At 36.9% G+C, this 18880-nt stretch overlaps 1 protein-coding gene across 1 annotated transcript in view; it reads left to right on the top strand.

Annotated features, from left to right (window-relative positions):
- COL4A1 (collagen type IV alpha 1 chain) overlaps positions 1-18880 on the top strand; it is a 106013-nt gene that overhangs the window by 57788 nt on the left and 29345 nt on the right. Inside the window, exons 3-24 of the mRNA XM_015851422.2 lie at positions 3810-3899; positions 3986-4030; positions 5410-5454; positions 5565-5627; positions 5729-5782; positions 6045-6071; positions 7075-7158; positions 7266-7328; positions 8327-8362; positions 8892-8933; positions 9910-9999; positions 10599-10634; positions 10783-10842; positions 11308-11352; positions 11567-11620; positions 12042-12083; positions 12940-13033; positions 13609-13644; positions 14189-14353; positions 16545-16640; positions 17537-17620; positions 18092-18162. Of these exons, the coding sequence (XP_015706908.1) occupies positions 3810-3899; positions 3986-4030; positions 5410-5454; positions 5565-5627; positions 5729-5782; positions 6045-6071; positions 7075-7158; positions 7266-7328; positions 8327-8362; positions 8892-8933; positions 9910-9999; positions 10599-10634; positions 10783-10842; positions 11308-11352; positions 11567-11620; positions 12042-12083; positions 12940-13033; positions 13609-13644; positions 14189-14353; positions 16545-16640; positions 17537-17620; positions 18092-18162 (1422 nt within the window). The remainder of the gene's footprint in view (positions 1-3809; positions 3900-3985; positions 4031-5409; positions 5455-5564; positions 5628-5728; positions 5783-6044; positions 6072-7074; positions 7159-7265; positions 7329-8326; positions 8363-8891; positions 8934-9909; positions 10000-10598; positions 10635-10782; positions 10843-11307; positions 11353-11566; positions 11621-12041; positions 12084-12939; positions 13034-13608; positions 13645-14188; positions 14354-16544; positions 16641-17536; positions 17621-18091; positions 18163-18880) is intronic.

Here is an 18880-nt window from a genome sequence, read left to right as displayed (position 1 = left end):
CTTGGGGTAGGAAAGATGCAGTACAAATGCTGCTACCCAGGAATCTCTGTGAGTTAATATCCAGTTAATGTAGGACATGTGGAGCTCATCACTGGCATGACATTACTGCTTCTGATGGTGGAGTTTCTGTACTCTCTTTTTCAGTATAGAAAGTTTGAGCCTGATAGAGTTTTACTGTAATTTAGCATAGTTTCACTGATGCCAGAAAGACATCTTATGGTGTAAGTTGGTAATACCTCAATCACTGAAGTACTGAAGCTAGATCTTTGTTCAGTAGTGAATGCTGGAAGAGATGCTTATTCCTTTACAAGTACTGTCACAATGATTCTCTAAAATTGTTATAGGAAGAGACAATCTGACACATGGACTGAAGAAAAACCTAGAAAGTAGGATACATCCCTAGGTCTTGCTGGAATAGTTTTTCCTAACTTCTGTGAGTTTCGTGAATGGCATAGTGTACAAATGCCCATTATCTGTCTGCACAAATTTAGTCTACTTCCCCCAATTCTTTGCTGTGAAATTAGATGGGAAAGCAAAGAAGAAAGTGGAGTGCATGCAGTATGTAAGTCCAAGTCCCCATTTAGAATAAACAGCCGAGGTGGCAGCTCTTATGCAGGGAGATCCTGTTGCTTGCATATCCTCAGAGCTGAGTGAACTAGTTTTAAGTTTCCTTACTCCCTTCTGACAAACCACAGGCAAAAATATTAGCTCAGTTTTGTGTGGGAAACTGTGAGTCTGCAGTATTTGAGATGGGACAGCTCTCCACAGTCTCAGGAATTTTGCTCTGAAAGCCTCTGGTAGCTTGTCTGGATGTCCAGAAGGACAAATAGTCACATAAATAAATAGCCTCTTTTTGTCCTAAGAGTTAATGTCAGTAAACGTGATGTTTCTGTGGAAACTTGGGCACACTATCTCAAAGTGACCCTGAGCAGCTCCTGCCACTATGCTTTTACCTTTCAGGGAGAGCAACCTGGGAAGCTGGAGATGGCCTTGCAACAGTGATGGTTGTTGTCTTGGAAGCCCAAGTTGTTATTTATGTTAAGCTTTGAGTTAACTTCTTTGGCAAGATGAAGTGATTATTGCCTTAGTGAGTGATTTACAGGCACAGTAAAGGCCTTATACAGTGCTACAGCTGTCTAAAGGGAGACTTCAAATAAATGAAAATCAGATCTGTAAACCTCAGTTTTATTTTTCGGTAAGAATGGTGGAATGAGTACTTTACTATGTTGCAGAGTCCAGTGTTTGAAACCATGTTGAAATCCTGAGGATGATAGAACTACTGCATGCAGAAAGCATTATTAGCTGTGTTACGTATGACTCATGCTTCTATGTAGGTGTCATAATAATCTTGTTTTCTTCTCATTTGCACATACTGTACTTTCCTTCAGTAATAGAAAACCTTGCTTTATGTACTTGAGTGTCTTCTGTCTTCTTAATGGATTTCCCAGCAGGTCACAAAAGCAAGTGCCCACACTTTAGTGTACAGTCCTGTTCTGAGGTGCTTACTTCAGAATTTGGACTTTGTACTTACCTGGAAATATGTTTCTTTGTCTGTTCAGCTATTTGCTTTGTTTTGCAGTGTTTTGTGATAGCACCCCTTACCGCCTTGGATTTTATAACTAGAAAATATTATTATCAAAGCCTGACAATGAATGCTGAGGGGTAAACTAAAATGCTGTTTTGGTGCTTTCAAGGAAAAACTGTTTATTTCCCTCATAAGGTAACTTCTAATTGATTTATTATTGTTATTATTATTTATTTTTCCCCAGTGAGGAAAGAGAGGAGATTAAATATGAGATTTTTTCCTGGTAGGAGGTTTTAATAAATGAGTGTTGTTTTGAATGTAGAAATGCCATTCCCCCAGTTTACATGTCATGACAGCCAGTCCAATAAACATACCACAAAAATGTGAGCGGGCACCTTTCACCTCAGACTTTTGCTCCATCAGGAACCCATGCAGAAGCATTACAAACAAGTTATGGTGTTACTGGACCAAAAAACTTCTCACAGTCAACTTTGTGTTGGACCCTTTTTATTTTTTACAGTGACAGCAGTCCTGTTTTCTGAGTGCTGATTTGGGGGGAGTTATTAAGGATAGGGCTGAAAGGGATGCAGTGAGGTACTTTCAGACATACTTCTCTAAACCCTTCCATTTTTTTTGCTTCCATTTTTTCTTCTTCTCAGTAATGTGTAGGAGTGGCTGCTTAATTTTTGGTGGGACTGGTTGTTGCTCTGACACTCAGCTCACACTCCATGCCATGTTGTGGGGGCTGTAGGTGCTTGGTGTGTCTCTTGCTCCCTTTCTTTGAGACTTGAAATACAGGGGAAATTACAGCCCAAACCTCTAGAAACTCAGGCCAGCAGGAGTAGCCTCACGAAGAGCAATGAATACAGCTAGAGCCAGTAGATTTCTTTTATTTCCCTGTACTAAGTTGTTATTTTGCTTTCATTTCCCCTCTGTTTTCTCATGCTCTTATAATCTCCACCATGGTTTACTTCACTGCTTTCTCCCTGGCCCTGTTCTTCTTACCTATCAGTCATCTCTGGACTCCTTGGTTCCTTCATCTCAACAAAATCCTACTCAAGGCAATAAGCACCTCTGTCAACCCATTCACTCCACAACTTCCAACTCCTGTCATCTTCAGGAACCATCTTCAGGAACCATGAACTAGCACCATGTCTGTGAGCCATCACACTGCTCCCCCTGCCTGCTTATCACAGTGTTCTCTTTGCAAGATACCCATTTTACCATCTCTCCAAGACACAGATGCTCTTCTCTTGTGTGCTCAGTCCTTGACTGTCCCCATACCAGCTACCAGAATGTTGCTGGTATTCTTTATCCTGAGCAAATGGGGAGATTTCTTGCTCCTCACTAAACTACTCACTATTCTAAGATCTTGCTAGCAAATCATTTGCTAATTACAAATAGCAGTCAGCTTCTGATTTGCTTAATTTGCTGCTTTGAGGCTTTGACACATGGATGTGTTTATTTTCCCTTCTCCCCACTGTGTAGATTTTTCATTCTTTATTTGGACAGCATTCCTCTTGCTTTCATTAGTGAAAAGTCAAAGTGCAGTGATAGCAGTGTTGATCTATAGTGTAGATGGGTTTTATTTTCTGCCTCTAGATTTATCTGTTTGAAATACATTTGGGGTAGTAAGGAGAGCGCAGAAAATGTCTATGTCCCATATAGCTGTAAAAGGGTGGCAGATACAATCTCTGAGTTCAGCTTCTTCAGATGACTCTATATCATGAAACACTGGCTCTGAACCACCTGAAAGTGAAGACTGAGGAGCCTATTCTCCAAAATCTACTGTTGTGAATGGTGCTTAAGAAGAGGAGTCGTTAGTGGCTATTCATACAGTAGCAACTGAACAGTGATATTTGCAGTTTTCAGGAATAAAACTGCTGATTTAGGGTGTTAGATTTACTATCAGGATATAGTAGTATCTGTGTAGGATAAGATAAATCTTATTAGAAGGATAGAGACCTTCCTGGTCCCAGGGGTATAAATATGCTATGAACAGTTCTGTCCAGGGAGACAGAAATGAATTTTCTGTTGAAATTCAAATAATGTTTTCTATCATGCCACATTTACCCTTTGCCAGCCTGTTATCAAACAGAAATATATCTTTGTTTATAATAAACCTTCATTGAAAGACCAGCACAAACTGTTGTTTGTCACATCTAAGTTCTTACTCCCTGTCAGGTTTGTTTGTTTTTTTCAGCATGAAAACAGGGGATGTGTGGGTTGCTAGAAAAAGCAGTTTAAGTTGTGGTGTTGCTAATGGGTTTTCTTCTTCTCACAGGGAGAAAGAGGCCTTCCGGGACTACAGGGTGTGATTGGGTTTCCTGGAATGCAAGGACCTGAAGGTCCCCCTGGGCCACCAGGGCTTAAGGTAAGAATTAAACTCTAATATTTAAAACACTCATATTTCCCTAAGTTGTCCCTTGGAAAGACAGAGATCTCTCTTTTCCTTTACAGGGTGATACTGGAGAACCAGGGCTGCCAGGAACAAAAGGAACAAGAGTGAGTTCTAACTTACATTTTTGCATTTCTAAAGACTGTAGGCTTATATATCTTTCAGACTTCATGGTTGCTTTCAAGTGGGCACTTTGAGTTAATCAATGGCATCACCTTGTGCTGTGCAGTAATTTCAAGACACTTGCTCTTGCCTTTGAAGTTCACTGTGCAGTCAGTGCAGTTCTTTCATTTGTGTTTTCACCTGTTGCTTACCACTTTATCAACAGCTCTGGTTTTGATATTCCTTTGATATCTCCCTGACGTACTGAGAGGCTTTATTCCAACCTGAATATGAACCATCTTACCTCTTTGAAGCACTCAGTTGGATAATCTGATACACTTGAAAGCAGAGATATGTTTAAAATGTGCACAGGTGGCAGAGACAAACTAAAGCTGGGGCAAAGATCCTCCCTCTTTTTCAATGTTAAAGGAGGCTCTAAACATGCCTATAAATTCCTCATGTAATTTCTGTTTAATGTGGTACTATTAGAACATATAATTAACACATCATACTAACCAAGGCCATGTCTTTTGGGATTTTGTCAGATATCAAGCTCATTCTGAGCTTTTCCACATTTTACAACCTCCCAATGAAGGAGAATTTGAGTGACTTTATGAGCCCTTACACATTTTGAGATATGCCATCTTACCCACAGATCTTCAAAATACTATCTCGATTCAGTTCTACATTTGTCTGCAGTGTCTGCAGTACTTGTAATTTATAAAATCAGATGTAATGTCTAAGCTGTTACAGGGAGATGTTCTCCTAGATCAAGAAATCCGTATTTAAATCCATTATGTTCACGATATTCTGCATATTAATGTAAATCAGAATCACCTGGCAAATAGTAGACTGTACTTTAGCAATAAAAAAGTTTAGGCAGATGCAGATATGCTATTTCATCTTCTGAAATCTCATACATCTCTTCTGCTTTGCAATGTATATATTAAGTAGTATTGCGTGTATAAATAAACTGGTATGATGAAAACGATGTACCAGATCACACCCTTGATCCATTACTCCTCTTCAAGGAGAAAGAGGCACTTCAACTCATTTGGTTTCCTTTTTGTTGTCAAGCATAGGTGTGAGAAAACAAAATCTGCATTCCTTTTTACATGTGCATGAGACTGATCCAATTCCTGAAGAATAAAATATATATCACTGCTTAAAAATTTATAGAAATATAAACATTTGCTTTTGGTTATCAATTACTAAAGCATCGTGATTGTGAGGTTTGAAGATTAGGAATAATCTGTCCAGAGAGAAAAAGTTTTTCTCATTTTTTGAATGTCACCATAGGCAATGAATCTGGGGTTGCAACTTGTCATTGGTGTTTTATGGTTTTGTCATTTCAGATTTCCAACTTGTTTTTTGTCAATTGCAGGGCCCACCAGGACCATCAGGATTTCCAGGAAACCCAGGCCTCCCTGTACGTGTGAAGTATATGTATTTTTAAAAGAACATTAGAAGTGGACATCAGGTGACATCTGGCCTGGATTAATGCTGTATTGCTAATATCTGTACTTCCTTTTCATGCAGGGCATTCCTGGACAAGATGGCCCTCCTGGTCCACCTGGCATTCCAGGATGTAATGGCACAAAGGTGACACTTCCATATGTTTATAACGGTATCACTGTGTTGAAATAAAAACATCCCTCAAGCATATGTTCTCTAAACAAAACCAATTTCTCTGTTCCCCATAGGGTGAAAGAGGTCCAGTAGGTCCCCCAGGTTTACCGGGGCTGACTGGGAGCATAGTAAGTAGATTCTTCGTGCTTCATTCACTTGTTTCAGCTCTGATTCTTGAAATGTAGTTTGTATTCTATGGAATTATATAGATTATGAAATGTAAAATACACAGTACTGAAGAGTAGGGCCCTCGGCAACCTGATCTTGTTGTGGATATCCCTGTTCATTGCAGAGGAATTGGACTAGATTGTCTCCAGAGGCCCCTTCCAACTCTAAGGATTCTGTGGTTCTCTGAAGAAAGTAACATCAAATATATCTTTTCTTTCACAGGGACCCCCAGGACCTCCTGGAATGAAGGTACCTTTTGTCATAAATGTGTTCATATCCTCTTTATAACAGTCAGAATTAGGATGAAACCTACACCTTGTGAGACTGTCAGTCCTTATTTAAGGACTGAAAAACTGTACCAGGATTCTTCACTTTTTACTCAGCTCTTTAGTGCCCCTAAGTAAAGGCAGTGGAGATACATCCAGTTCGTAACGATTGAATGTATGAGTTGTTCCAGACAGGCTTTAAGAATGTAATTATTAGATGGAATACAATAGGAAAATGTATTATATATCGTTAACTATGCAAAAGCAGTATAATGGCCACTGAGTTATGCATAACGATTTAGTTAAGTTTTATTGTTCCAAACTTTGTTTTGATATTGACATTTCAATTATGTAAACCACTCCATGTAGAGAAAAACTGAGGGAAAAGGTCTTATAGCCCACAAAAACTATAAAAAAAATTGTACAGAAAAACAGGAAAAAGTGGGATCTTTTGCTATAAAAAAATAAAATAAAATAAAATAAAATAAAATAAAATAAAATAAAGAAAAAAAATGTAAAAAAATGGATAACAATTGGAATAGTTTTCGGAAGACAAAGAGGATTCAGTTTTTGAAGGAAAAGGATTCTATGAATGACTTCGATTTCCAAATTAGGTATAAGAATAGGATCTCAGCCTACTTCCATTAGCAGTTCCATTAGCAGCCAAGTCAGATATTCTGATTCTTAAGTATTACTGTAAGTATTGATAGATTTGGTGGGAAAATCTTTCTGCTTACCCATTGAAAATTAGGGAATGAGTGATGATTTGGTACTGGAATCTCTTTAGATGTCTGTAAATGTGATCCTTTCTTAACTTTTACTAAATAACTCATGCTACTTTTCAGCTGAATTAAAGTGAGGTGACTTTTTTAAAGCGAACCTTTCAAATTTTGCATAGCTCAAACTTTCTTCTCAACTTAATAGTAATGTTTTCGAATATGTTTGAATGGATGTTGAAATACTGTTCTTTTGTTTTCTAAATATAGGGAGATCCAGGTGAAGTGATTGGTCTTTTACCTCCTAGCGTGCTAAAAGGTGATAAAGGCTTTCCTGGCCAACCTGGACTACCTGTAAGTCTAAATGATGTTTGAATAGCTGTGAGTTTAAATTAAAATTAAATATCACAGCACTGAAGAATATGTATCACTTTCTAATTTTACCTTTTTGTTTTTTATAGGGTCCACCTGGAACTCCAGGGTTTCAGGGACCAATGGGGCCACCAGGGATTCCAGGAGAACCAGTAAGTTTCTCTTCTAATGACTCACTTACAGACCTCTATTACAGGAAAATCCTGCAAGGTGTTTGTTAGATATGGGTAAGACAACCGGCCTTTCCAGGCTTCAAGTTTAGTCTTCTGAACTCTACTGTGAGTATAATACTGTGAGTTTTGAAGGTACATGGTTTTCAATAGCAGCTGCTCCTAGAGTCCTCTTCTTGCAGATCTGGAGTTTTCTTTTGTAGGAATGGACTTGTAATAGTTATTCTTCCTTTTCTCTCTTCTTCCACTTAGTTTATAGAAAATAGCAGCCAGATCTAAATAAAATGTTTGCTGAGATGGTTCTTATGGGCAGTCGGGTAAGAAGTACCACGGAAAGCAAGGCAGTACCAACTGCCTGTCATTTGGATAATTACCAAATGTTTAAGATGCTTTAAATACTTGAAATATTGTTGGATCTGGTGGAACGTACTATCTTCTCTTCCTGTGCTGGCTGCAGTTAACGTTAGCAGGGATCAGTTATTTCCATCTAATGGACATCCACCCAGTGTTTCTGACTATTAAAATGAACACTTGTGTCAGAATTCTTATCCTACTGTAAAGGACATTCAGTTTAGTAAGCATTTGCACTTGTTGAGGTAAAAAAGAACAAGCTTAATGAGAGAAAGATGACCATTAATACTTACCACAAGCAGTCAGTAGTGCACAAAACTGGGGAAAAAAGTCAGCAATAAAGTTATTTTGCAGTACAGTACCATATATTCTCTGTGATTGTCTCCCATGTACACGCTGATTAGATCTAGTTCTCCTAACTGAGAAGAAAGGTCTGATGGAAGACCTTTGACTGTTTCTGTTCATTTATATTATGTAGGCTAAGTTGGAAGCTACAGGCAGTAGCAGAAAAATACTTTTTATCTTGACTTAATGGAAAGATCTGCATTTTTGCTGAAATTGTTTTTTGCTGGAATTGTTTCACCTAACATACCATATACACATGTGCTAAAAAAATTACTGTCTTGTAGGGTCCCCCTGGGCCACCAGGACCTCCAGGCGAAAAGGTAAGTTATTTTATTAAAAAGATTGTCTACTTGCTTAGCATATCAGTTACCCAAAATTTAGAAACTAACAATCTTAAAGGAATGTTTTCTTTACAATTTGAGATCCATTTTGTTGTCTGAAAGGGGGGGGGTCATCACATAGAGACATTTTTAACTTTTTGTTTGTGTGGTTTGGTCTCTTATATCAGTTGATCAAGTTATTAGCAATTACAACATACTGTGATCATTTGGGCTTATTTTAAAATGTTAAAATTTATCAGTAAAACGTTAATAAATGTTAAGAGAAGACTATACTGACATTAAAATGATCTGATAAATTTTGTCCTATATATTTTTTTCACACATTGTTGTGACACCTGAAGGATAAGAATGTGGTTTATTTGTTTCACACATACCTTTAAATGACATGTCATGTCTTTATACTTTCCCTTGACTTTAGCTATGTACAAAACACGTTGATATGTGTGTATGTATGCACATATTTCCTGCTGATAAAAGTGTACTTAATATCTGTAATTTTTATTTTCAGGGCTACATGGGCTTGGGCTTTCAAGGTCCCAAAGGTGAAAAGGTATGTCTTTTTTGAAGACTTAGAGGGCAGCTGCCAGAAAAATTCTGAAGACTGTATTTGTTTAAAATAACTAAACTCTTGTAATTAACTTATGGAGAAAATCAGTGCTGTGGCATTGTGGATTTGGGGCAACTTGAGTAAATCAAAGCCGTAACTCATAACTAAGTGAATAGAAGTCATGAGCAGTTACAGAGTTTGGATATGATGATGTCAGCACTGCCAGGTTATTTGTAAAAATGGTCAATGTCCCATCACACAACATGGCAGTTCATGCTGTCCAACTTAAAGCCCTTTGCTGCAGTCGTACCAAACAAATGACCTCTCTTATTTTTGTCCTGTTGGTAGGTTTTACTCAGTGATACTGCTTTCCTGCCAGCTCCACGAGTGTTTTGGCACTACCTTATCTATGTACTTTGAAACACAGTTTTCCCACTGAATAGGATTTTTCATGAATGGTACATCACTGAAATTAACTTGTTACCATAAAATTGCTTGAAAATTTTTGACATGAATGTGAAGATTTCTTGGATATGTTAGCTTTATGTGTGAAAAATAAGTGGTATTGATATAGAATCATAGAATTACCCAGGTTGAAAAAGACCTTGAAGGTCATCAAGTGCAACCGCAGCCTAACCATAGTACCCTAACTCTAACAACTCTCTGCTAAATCATATCCCTGAGCACCACATCCAAATGGCTCTTAAACATATCCAGGGACGGCAACTCAACCAACTCTCTGGGGAGCCTATTCCATTACTTAACTACCCTTTCTGTGAAGGGTATGTATGTGTTACTGCTTGGCAGAAATGTATTCATCCTTTATGGAGGTGTTTTACTGTCCTTCTGCATTATATAAGCAGATTCTTACCCTGCTGTTGATGAATAAATACTAACACAGAGTATGACCTACTTTTGTCTTTCCGATGTTGGCCTCAGAACTGTTTTTAATGGACTATCCCAAATTTGCTGTTGACAGGGAGAACAAGGGGTCCAGGGTCCCCCAGGGCCACCAGGACCAGCACCGCACATGAAAGAAAAAGGAAGCGAAATCATAAAGGGAGAAAAGGTGAGACCTTAAATGATTGATCTTGTTGTATTCCCTATTACAGTTTAGGCATTAGAACTAACAAGAAAGATAAAAGAGGAGAAAGAAAATACTGAGTCACCTACATCTTACTTTTCAAAATTGCTTTACTTTATGTAATGAATTTTGATGGTCTTCTTAGAATTTTCTCAGAAAAGTATGATGATAAATGATTGCACAAATAACTAATGCGTATAACCAAAGACTGAAGACTTTCTGAAGAAAGAGGATTAATAAGCATTGCCCTGTGAGCCTCAAATGTTTTAGAAAATTATATTAGATAGCTTATGCTGGGTTTCTCATGTACAGAATCACCTCAATAATATCTGATGCTAATTATTTTTTCACTTATCGAATAAGACCCTATAAGCTATATATACCAGCATAATAAATTAGCTTAATGGATTCAATTTTTGTGTTTTGTCCAACTTCTTTTTGCACATCCTGCTATTAGGCATAGTTCTTGGAGTGGAGAACAGAATTAATCACGCTGTCTGACATGAAGAAATAAATGATTAAACACTAAATGAGTTCTGTGTGAAATTCTGCATACTAATCTGCATTTTTTGTCATTTCTTTAGGGTGAGCCAGGCGAAAAGGGTGAACAGGGAGTCCCAGTAAGTACTGTGCAATCCTTATTTTAATTACAATAAAAATATTAAAGAATCGAAAGATGGTCCTGAATTTCCTTATGCTTATTTGATAAAAGCAAACATACTTTTGAATTTTATGGTGTTATTAATCTGGTGTGCATTTATTTTCCAGGGATTGCCGGGCTCAGGTTACAGAGGAGAAAAGGGTGAACCTGGGAAGCCTGGTCCACGGGTAAGTATGCTCATGTTTATCAGTAACATCATTACAGTTGCTGTATTGTTTTCATAAACAGATTAGACTTAGAATCATCAGTGAAACATCAAATATGCTTTATATCAAACAAGCAAGGGAAGATATACAATTCAAGATAGTGAGAACATCCAGTATTGTTAAAAAATGCCATGCTTTCAAATAGCTGAAGACCTCATGACAGTGGCTGCCGTGCTGAAAGCAGAAGCAAGACTCCCACTGATCCCAGCTGAAGCAAAATTAGGCCATTCCTGCACAGAAGTAAAGCAAAGCAATAGGCAATCAAAATTTTCTTGTGTTATACTCTCTACATTGTTAGCTGTTAGGACTCTTTAACAAATGCATTACAGTAATGATTGTTTTGTTCTATTATATCACTCACTGTATTTAGAAATTGTGAACCCATGGCTCTATGTTTAAGCAGAGTGGAACTTGGCTGTTTTACAGGGAAAGCCTGGAAAAGATGGTGAACCAGGACCAAAGGGAGAACCCGTATGTATTTCACCACATTTTCAATACTATTTTGAGCATTCAAAAAGAAAGAACTGTCTGTATGTCTCTGTGTTATAAGTGGCTGAAATGTACTTGTCTTCCAAGTTGTTCATGAAAAATTGTATTCAGATAGTTTAATTTAGAACTTTGATGCTTCCAGAACTAATGTACAATTGTATTTTTCTTTTCTGGTGTCACCATCTCTTACTTGCAGGGCTTGCCTGGAGGGTTTGGGATTCCAGGACGGCCTGGGGAACCTGGTGCTAAGGTGAGTTACTGCCTTCTCAGTGACAAGTTTGAGCACACATGCACATAGAGCAGTACTAAATGGATGTTGCTGTGTTGTAAAGTCACTTCACAAAGACTAGGAAAAGTAAGAATCAACACTGCTTAGGTATCCCTGGTTTAGGTCTCTCATACAAATTGATTAATGCATGCTTTATTTTTACAAGCTCTTTGCTTAGCCACCGAACGTACAAATGTGCATTCCTAAAGATCCCAGTTTCTCTTTATACAGTGTAAAGCAATGCAGGTCTTACTAGCTAACTGATGATTGCTTAGAGCGTTCCAAGTGCCTAGCACCTTGAATTTGTATGAGTCTGTATCCAAGTGTTCATTTACTATGGAAATTGTTTGGAGGTGAGGAGCATCAGATTTGGATTTAAAACATAACTTGTATTTTGATCTAGGGTGAAAAAGGTGATCAGGGTCCTCAAGGGCCTCCAGGAAGAGTAAGTAAAATAAACTGTTTTATTTTAAAATTAACAGAAGATGTACATTTTAAGAAAGTCAAAGCACTGAAATACTGAGAAATAAAAAGAGACAGTGCATGTTCTGATCTTATTCAAATTAGTCATGTTCTCAGTTCTTCTCAATGGAAACAAAAGTTGGAAGCTTTAATTTTAAGTATATTTGAAACTTGAGAAAGGAACTCTCAAAGCATATGAATTTTGAATGTTTTTGAATACAAAACTTTTATTCCATACAAACTAACCAAAAAGAGAGTTCCAAAGAATGTACGTCAGCTTTGCAGCCTATAGTAATTTTTGTACAGCAAATGAAAAATGGGGCTAGTTAGCAGCAGATATGTCATTGATGTTGCTGCTTTCCCAGCAAGTGAGAAAATTCCCAACATCTGATAATTTGTATTGAACGAAGGTGCGTGCTTCTTGAGTGCTGTACTGTAGATGTAAGTATGCTGTATGTATAACTCAAATTAACAGCAGAAATTGCCAGAATAGTGTATTTTAAGATGAAAAGTAATAGTAACCTAATGGATCAGTGCTTAGAATTTGCTGAGATTTCTTTACATTCTTTTCATTCAGAAAGGTGTGATCAACCTCTCCACTTAAACCTACTACTGATATGAAGAAATTTTGGTAGAGTAGGAAATCCTTACTTTCTTAGCATCTACAACACTCTCACAACAGTTGTTACCTATCACTGAGATTGGTGCTATGTCCAAAACTTCTCAAAGCTGTTATCACAAAACAAAGTGGCTTCTGTACCATCAGGTTGGAATGGATGAGATAAATCTGGAGCACAGTTGCATGTTTCTAGTGTCCTTGTCTTTGTCCTGTGATTTAGATTATAGATGCTGGACCAATAGATACTTTTGGTGAAAAAGGAGATCCTGGAGTTTCAGGTTTGCCTGGAATAAAAGGTCAAAAAGGTGAAAAAGGTATGTATTTTGACTTGTCTTTTTGACTGAGTTATGCTTTCTCTTTTCATGTTAAAGGAAATTAAAATGCCACTGTCTGTAAGCTCAGGGGCTCTACATAATAGCAGAATCTTCCAGATATTTATCTAATTTTTTCCAAGCTATTACATTTCGTCATAGTTGGTGGCATGCTTCTTCTCATTGTAAATAAGACTGCATTTGATTAACAGTTTTGAAGAGGTTAAAATGGAAAATGGGTTTATGGAGTTTAAATAAACCAGTGAGATTATTTAACAAATATAGAAATCAATGCAAGCATAAGATTCCTGTAAAAGATTTTAATCTTAAAACTGCTTTGTATAATTTGCAGTACTCCTCGGTAGACAGGGAAAAATTGAGCATTCACATTATTTTTTTTTTCGTGCAACCTTTTTGCTAAGTGTTTTGTTTAGAGACACCCATGGGTTATTTAACTTAACCTTTGATTCAAAGAGTACATATTACTTATGATACTTACTTAAATAATATGTGCTAGAAGTTCACTTGTGTTGGCATTGCTGACTTGACTGCCTAATTGAAAATGTCTCTTTTTAAAGGTTTCCCTGGTGCACAAGGGATCCCAGGAATTCCAGGTATGGATGTATGGCCACTGATCTGCTCACTTTTTTCCTTTCTCCTTCTTGGATGGAGAACTCTGAGAGGTGGTCTCTTCAACTGCCTCCAGCCTGATTTACATGGTGCCCATGTCATAGCCTTTCTGAGGACCTAATCCCACACTAGACTTTGCTAAAGTTCTTAGAGATGCCATCTACTTCTAGATATGTTTAAGATTTTAGTTGCTATGAGATAAGGAAAAATGTAATGGTTTCTAAATGTAGTAACTAAATGAACTCCTTTATCACCACTTTTTCCCAGCCATCAAAAACTGGTTAAATTAAATCTCATAAAGTCACTCTTTCCAGCGTTTGCTCAGGGACTTCATGGAAGGGAGTTATTCTGAGCTTTAGAAAGCATATGCCCTGAATTTTTTTACAAATCACCAGATGTAAAAGTACAGCACCACTTTATTACTAGGATTTTCCCATTTCTCTCTGAAACCCAACAGAAGCTCATGTGTTGATAATATTATTCTTTTTACTTGCAACTTTGTTCACCTGTATTTCACTCTGCCCATAGGTCGACCAGTTCCAGACATGGTAGGATCACCTGGTGTCCCTGGCCAGAGAGGTGAAAAAGGTGAAAAGGGGTCTCCAGGATTCCCTATACCTGGACCTCCAGGAAGGGATGGTTTCCCAGGCCCGCCCGGGTTGCCCGGCCCACCAGGTCCTCCAGGTGTAACAGGCAAGTAATCTGCTCAGTTGTTTTTTGCTGTGAAGTCTTAGTAATGCATTCTGTCTGGTCATGATAAAGGAGACTGTATTATAAACGCTATAATCAGGATGCATTTACATCTTGGAAGAAGCATATATTAATTGTGAATGGATCAAGTAAAAAAAAAATCATCAGATACTAATATTGCTCTTAGCATAAAAGATTCTGATCATGTATCACAATGTACAAGTCTGCAGTACCAATATACAGACTGAGCACATATAAGAACTTTGTACTGTATCTTTTTAATTTCTAAGAAGTTTTCATTGTAAAATGAAATTATCTTACAAGAGAATGAGATTAACACTTACCTTATGGAGGTAAATGAAGTGTTAGTAATGATGGGACAAATACATACAAAGAGTATTTGTAGTAACAACAACAGCATATTATATAGCTATGTGAAATTACCTTCTGACAAAGCATTTTTAAAGGGGAAGATAAAGTATTTGACACTGCACAAAAAATCCATTTTTGATAGTACATATCAGTCAACATCAATCATGTAATTTAAAAAAAGAAGCATGTATGTTAGGGTTACTTGTTATGCAGAGTAATATTAATAGTAATTTTATTAATACCAGGCTTAGATGTTTCTGGTTTCTTCCTAGTTTTGTATTTTATGATTCTATTACTGTATTTGTCATGAGTGTACTTTCTGGGCCATCTGTGCCTTTAAACAGTATTGCAAACAAATTGTTTCAACTTTTATATTTAACCATTTCTATGTATTTTTTGGTTTCTCACATCGTTCATTTGGAATTTGTATTGTGTAATTGTAAACTGAAGTGTTTGATGTTATCTAACTAAAGAACAATAACATAAAATTGACAAGAGAACCAAGGATAATAGAAAATATAAAATAAGGATAATAGAAAATATAATTCTATACAGTTTTAGGTAAATGCTATAAATTAACTTGTCTTATCTATTTTGTTAGGCTGTAAATCCTAACATAAGAATTACCTTTTTTTACATACACAGTGAGAGGAAAAGTAGTGTTTTACTTACAGTTCTCCAGCAGATTACAAAATGTCTACAGACAAAAGGGGTCAGGTGAAACTTGAAATGGCATGTGCAATTGGCATGTTTATTTTATGCAGCCTTTGATTCCTTTGTGTAACATCCTATAGACTTTATTAAAAATTTGAAAGCTACATAGTGCCTTTCCATAGTCGTGATTCTGGTAAATTTTTTAAAGGTTAAATATGAATAGAAGATGATAACCCTATTACAGTAGTTTTAACAGTCTTTTATATTGAAAGAAACATTCTCCCTGGAATTCCTAAACCAAAAGTGTCTGCCAATGAATCGTTACAAAACGCAGCCCTTAGTGGTGGGAAATAGCAAGCTCTCACCTTGTCCCTTAAATTGATAACAATTCCCACCTTTTTTTTAATTAAACATATTTCTTTTATTGCTTAAATTTGCTCCTTCCCCAGACTCTTTAGCTTTCTTCAGATGTGTAGTGGGAAAAAAATAACTAATTCTTTGCATTTAACTGTTGTTTCTCAAACATCAATTGAACTTTTTGACTATTGACTTTGGCCAAAATTATCTTAGTTTGTATTAGGTCAGAACTGACATCATAACATCAAACAGAATAGGCTTGATTTGTATTCCTGTATAGTTTGCTAAATCTTCTCATTTGTTACCTATTTCAGTTCCTAGTATACTTGGTTTCACATTTTCAGAAAGATTATTGAGTTTAAAGAAGTTAAACAGATATTAACAATCTGCTCTTGACCTAGAAAGTTTACTGTTTTTCTAGGTTAGGTATAAAAGCATTTCATAAAAAATTTCTTCAGAACATCACCATTTCCTTCAAGGTTAAACAATATACATTTTTTTCATCCAAAGCACTTCTCACAGCCAAAGCTTAGAATAAAAATATGCTTTCTCTGAAGGTTGTTTTTGACCTTGTTAAGGCAGAGCCATCTTTTATTTCTGTAATTCCAGGGCTTTCTTAAGTGGTTTATTTGGTATCAGAAGAAAGAATTCCGGTTAGTTCTTCATATTAGAAGACAGAAATAGAAAACTGAAAGGCTATCCTGAATTATGGCTACTCAATGATACATTTAACTGAAACATTCATAAATACAGCCCTATAATGGAAACTTGTGTTTGCCAAACAATAGTCTCTATTGCATTTCAATTGCAGATGGAATTGATCAATGTCAGCAGGGGCAACCCGGTGCGCCAGGTATACCTGGACCTCCAGGGCAACACGGATTTCCAGGAGAGATGGGAGAGAAAGGTAATATTATTTAAAGTGAAAGTACAGTTGCTTCCTATTGCTTTGTATTTTGTGGCTTGAAATGTCAGGTGTTGATCTAGTCAGCGTGATCCAGGGAAACAGTATTTAATATTAGTTACAGAAACAGTTCATGAACCTGCAGGGTGCTTGATGGGTCTCTGGTGAGTAGAAGAAAGACACTGTTGATTGAGTTGGTTGACACAAACTTCACTTATATTTCACTTATCCTACACATTGCTGGGAAGAAAAAAAGGGTTGAGTATAGACTAATTAAGTACGAATTGAGCTGTTCACGGCAATTTAAAGTATGACTTCTGAGATGAAGAGTTTGAGAAGGGAAGATGAGCTGGCAAAGGAAATGGTTTATGAATCATTACCTTGGCTATAATTGAATCTAAAATTGCTACGCTTGTAAGTACTACTGTCAACTATGTGTTTTAGCAGTATCAGCTAAATGAACATGTACAAAAAATGAGCTATGCTCACTTACATAATGGTTCCTAATTTCATTAAACAGACTTCTTTTCTAAAACCACAAAATTGCAGTGGCTGTACAGTTTCTTCTTTTTTCTGCTTTAAACTTTTAATATCTTCTATACCTGGTGTATATTTCTCTTCCTTTCGATCCTCTTCAGTCTGGTTCCTTCTAACTGTCCTGTTACATATTATCTGTAGGATAATAAATAAGCTGATTTGCATTCTATTCCTTCAATTTTTTTAAGGTTTTTGAATACCAGTTTACTGATAAATTCTCTTCGAAGAGTATAGTTAGAAATAACACAATTATTTTTATTCTTTCAACACATAGTGTATTAAGTTGACATTTGCCACTGGATTCTGTCTGCTGCAGCTGCCTTAAATCTTGGTATTGTTATTCATTACTTCTTTTTTTTCAGGTGAAAAAGGTGAAACCTGTACCTTGTGTGACAAAGTAGGACCTCCTGGACTTCCAGGACCACAGGGACTGCCAGGTCCAGCAGGTAAAAAACCCAGCAGCTACCTGAAAATTAACTGCCAAGGCTAAAATCTGAAAGTCCAGTGTGCACTATGTGGTTAATTTTTTTTTTCTCCCATTAATCAAATTGCCTGTGAAACTAATGGGAAAAAAAAGAAAAAAAAAAAAAGACCGTTATCATAGAAGTGCCACATGTAAACAGTGATAACATACTTAGTATTTGTTCTAGAGAACAAATGCAAGCTTTATGTAGTTTTTATGTAGTTTGAAGACTGCAAAGTTTGCCTGGTAGGTCAGATGCCCTATCAGCTTCTGAGCCTGTGAATGCAGACACATGAAACCCACTAGCACATGAACACAGACAACTTCACTGACTTTAGCAGAGCTCCATTTATTAATTAGACACTTTGTGAAGAGTCAGAAAGGCTTCATATTATATGAATAATTTGTAAAATAATGCAATAAATGGGATTCTTATTTTTCTGTCTCTGATAAGGTTTTCCGGGACAGGCAGGTTTCAAGGGTGACAGAGGCTTACCTGGACTTGATGGCCTTCCAGGCGTACCTGTAAGTAATGGCTTAGTGAATTCTATCTCTGTGTTTTCTATTATATGATCAAAAATATTCAGTATTTGTGTAATAGTTGTGTTTAAAAATAGACCAGCACAGCGATATAATAAAATGGAGGAACTGGATTTACCTACCAAAATAAACTAAGAAGCAGTGCTGTCTAGCTGTGAGGAGAAAAAACAGCTATCAGAAATGGGCTGCATTTCTGTGCTTACCCATCAGATAAACTCAGCAGTGAAGCTGGGTGAAAAGCAGGATTTCATGTGTACTGGATGTAGGTCTGCACTCACCTTCTCATGTAGCAGTGTATCTATCCAGTAACTCTTTGCTAATATGTACGTAATATATTGAGGGAGTGCCATCTAGTGTAGTGTAAGCAGTTAGTCAATGTTAGCATGCAGTACACTTCAACAGTTTGTGTGTCCTGTGTGCTCTATGAAACCTAGTTAAAGTGACAACTATTTTGTTGATGCAGTGTAACAGAGCTCTCTGTGAGTAAGGCTGGATACGGGAATCAGAACAGTTCTAATCATAGCACAAAGAAGCAAAATCATTTGTTTTGAGTTGCATAGACAGTTTAAATGTGCAAGTACTACTTCTGATGGTACTATAAATTGTCTCTAAGGATAGAGATACCTTTGTTATTTTTGTCATACAAACAGGGTTGGTGGTATTACTATGAATTTGACTGTTGGGACAGACACATTAGCTCTGA

The sequence above is a fragment of the Coturnix japonica genome, chromosome 1, assembly GCF_001577835.2.
Source record: "Coturnix japonica isolate 7356 chromosome 1, Coturnix japonica 2.1, whole genome shotgun sequence".
NCBI classification, from domain to species: domain Eukaryota; kingdom Metazoa; phylum Chordata; class Aves; order Galliformes; family Phasianidae; genus Coturnix; species Coturnix japonica.
The sequence above is the reverse complement of the archived record's forward strand: the minus strand, read 5'-3'. Positions and strand labels throughout refer to the sequence as shown.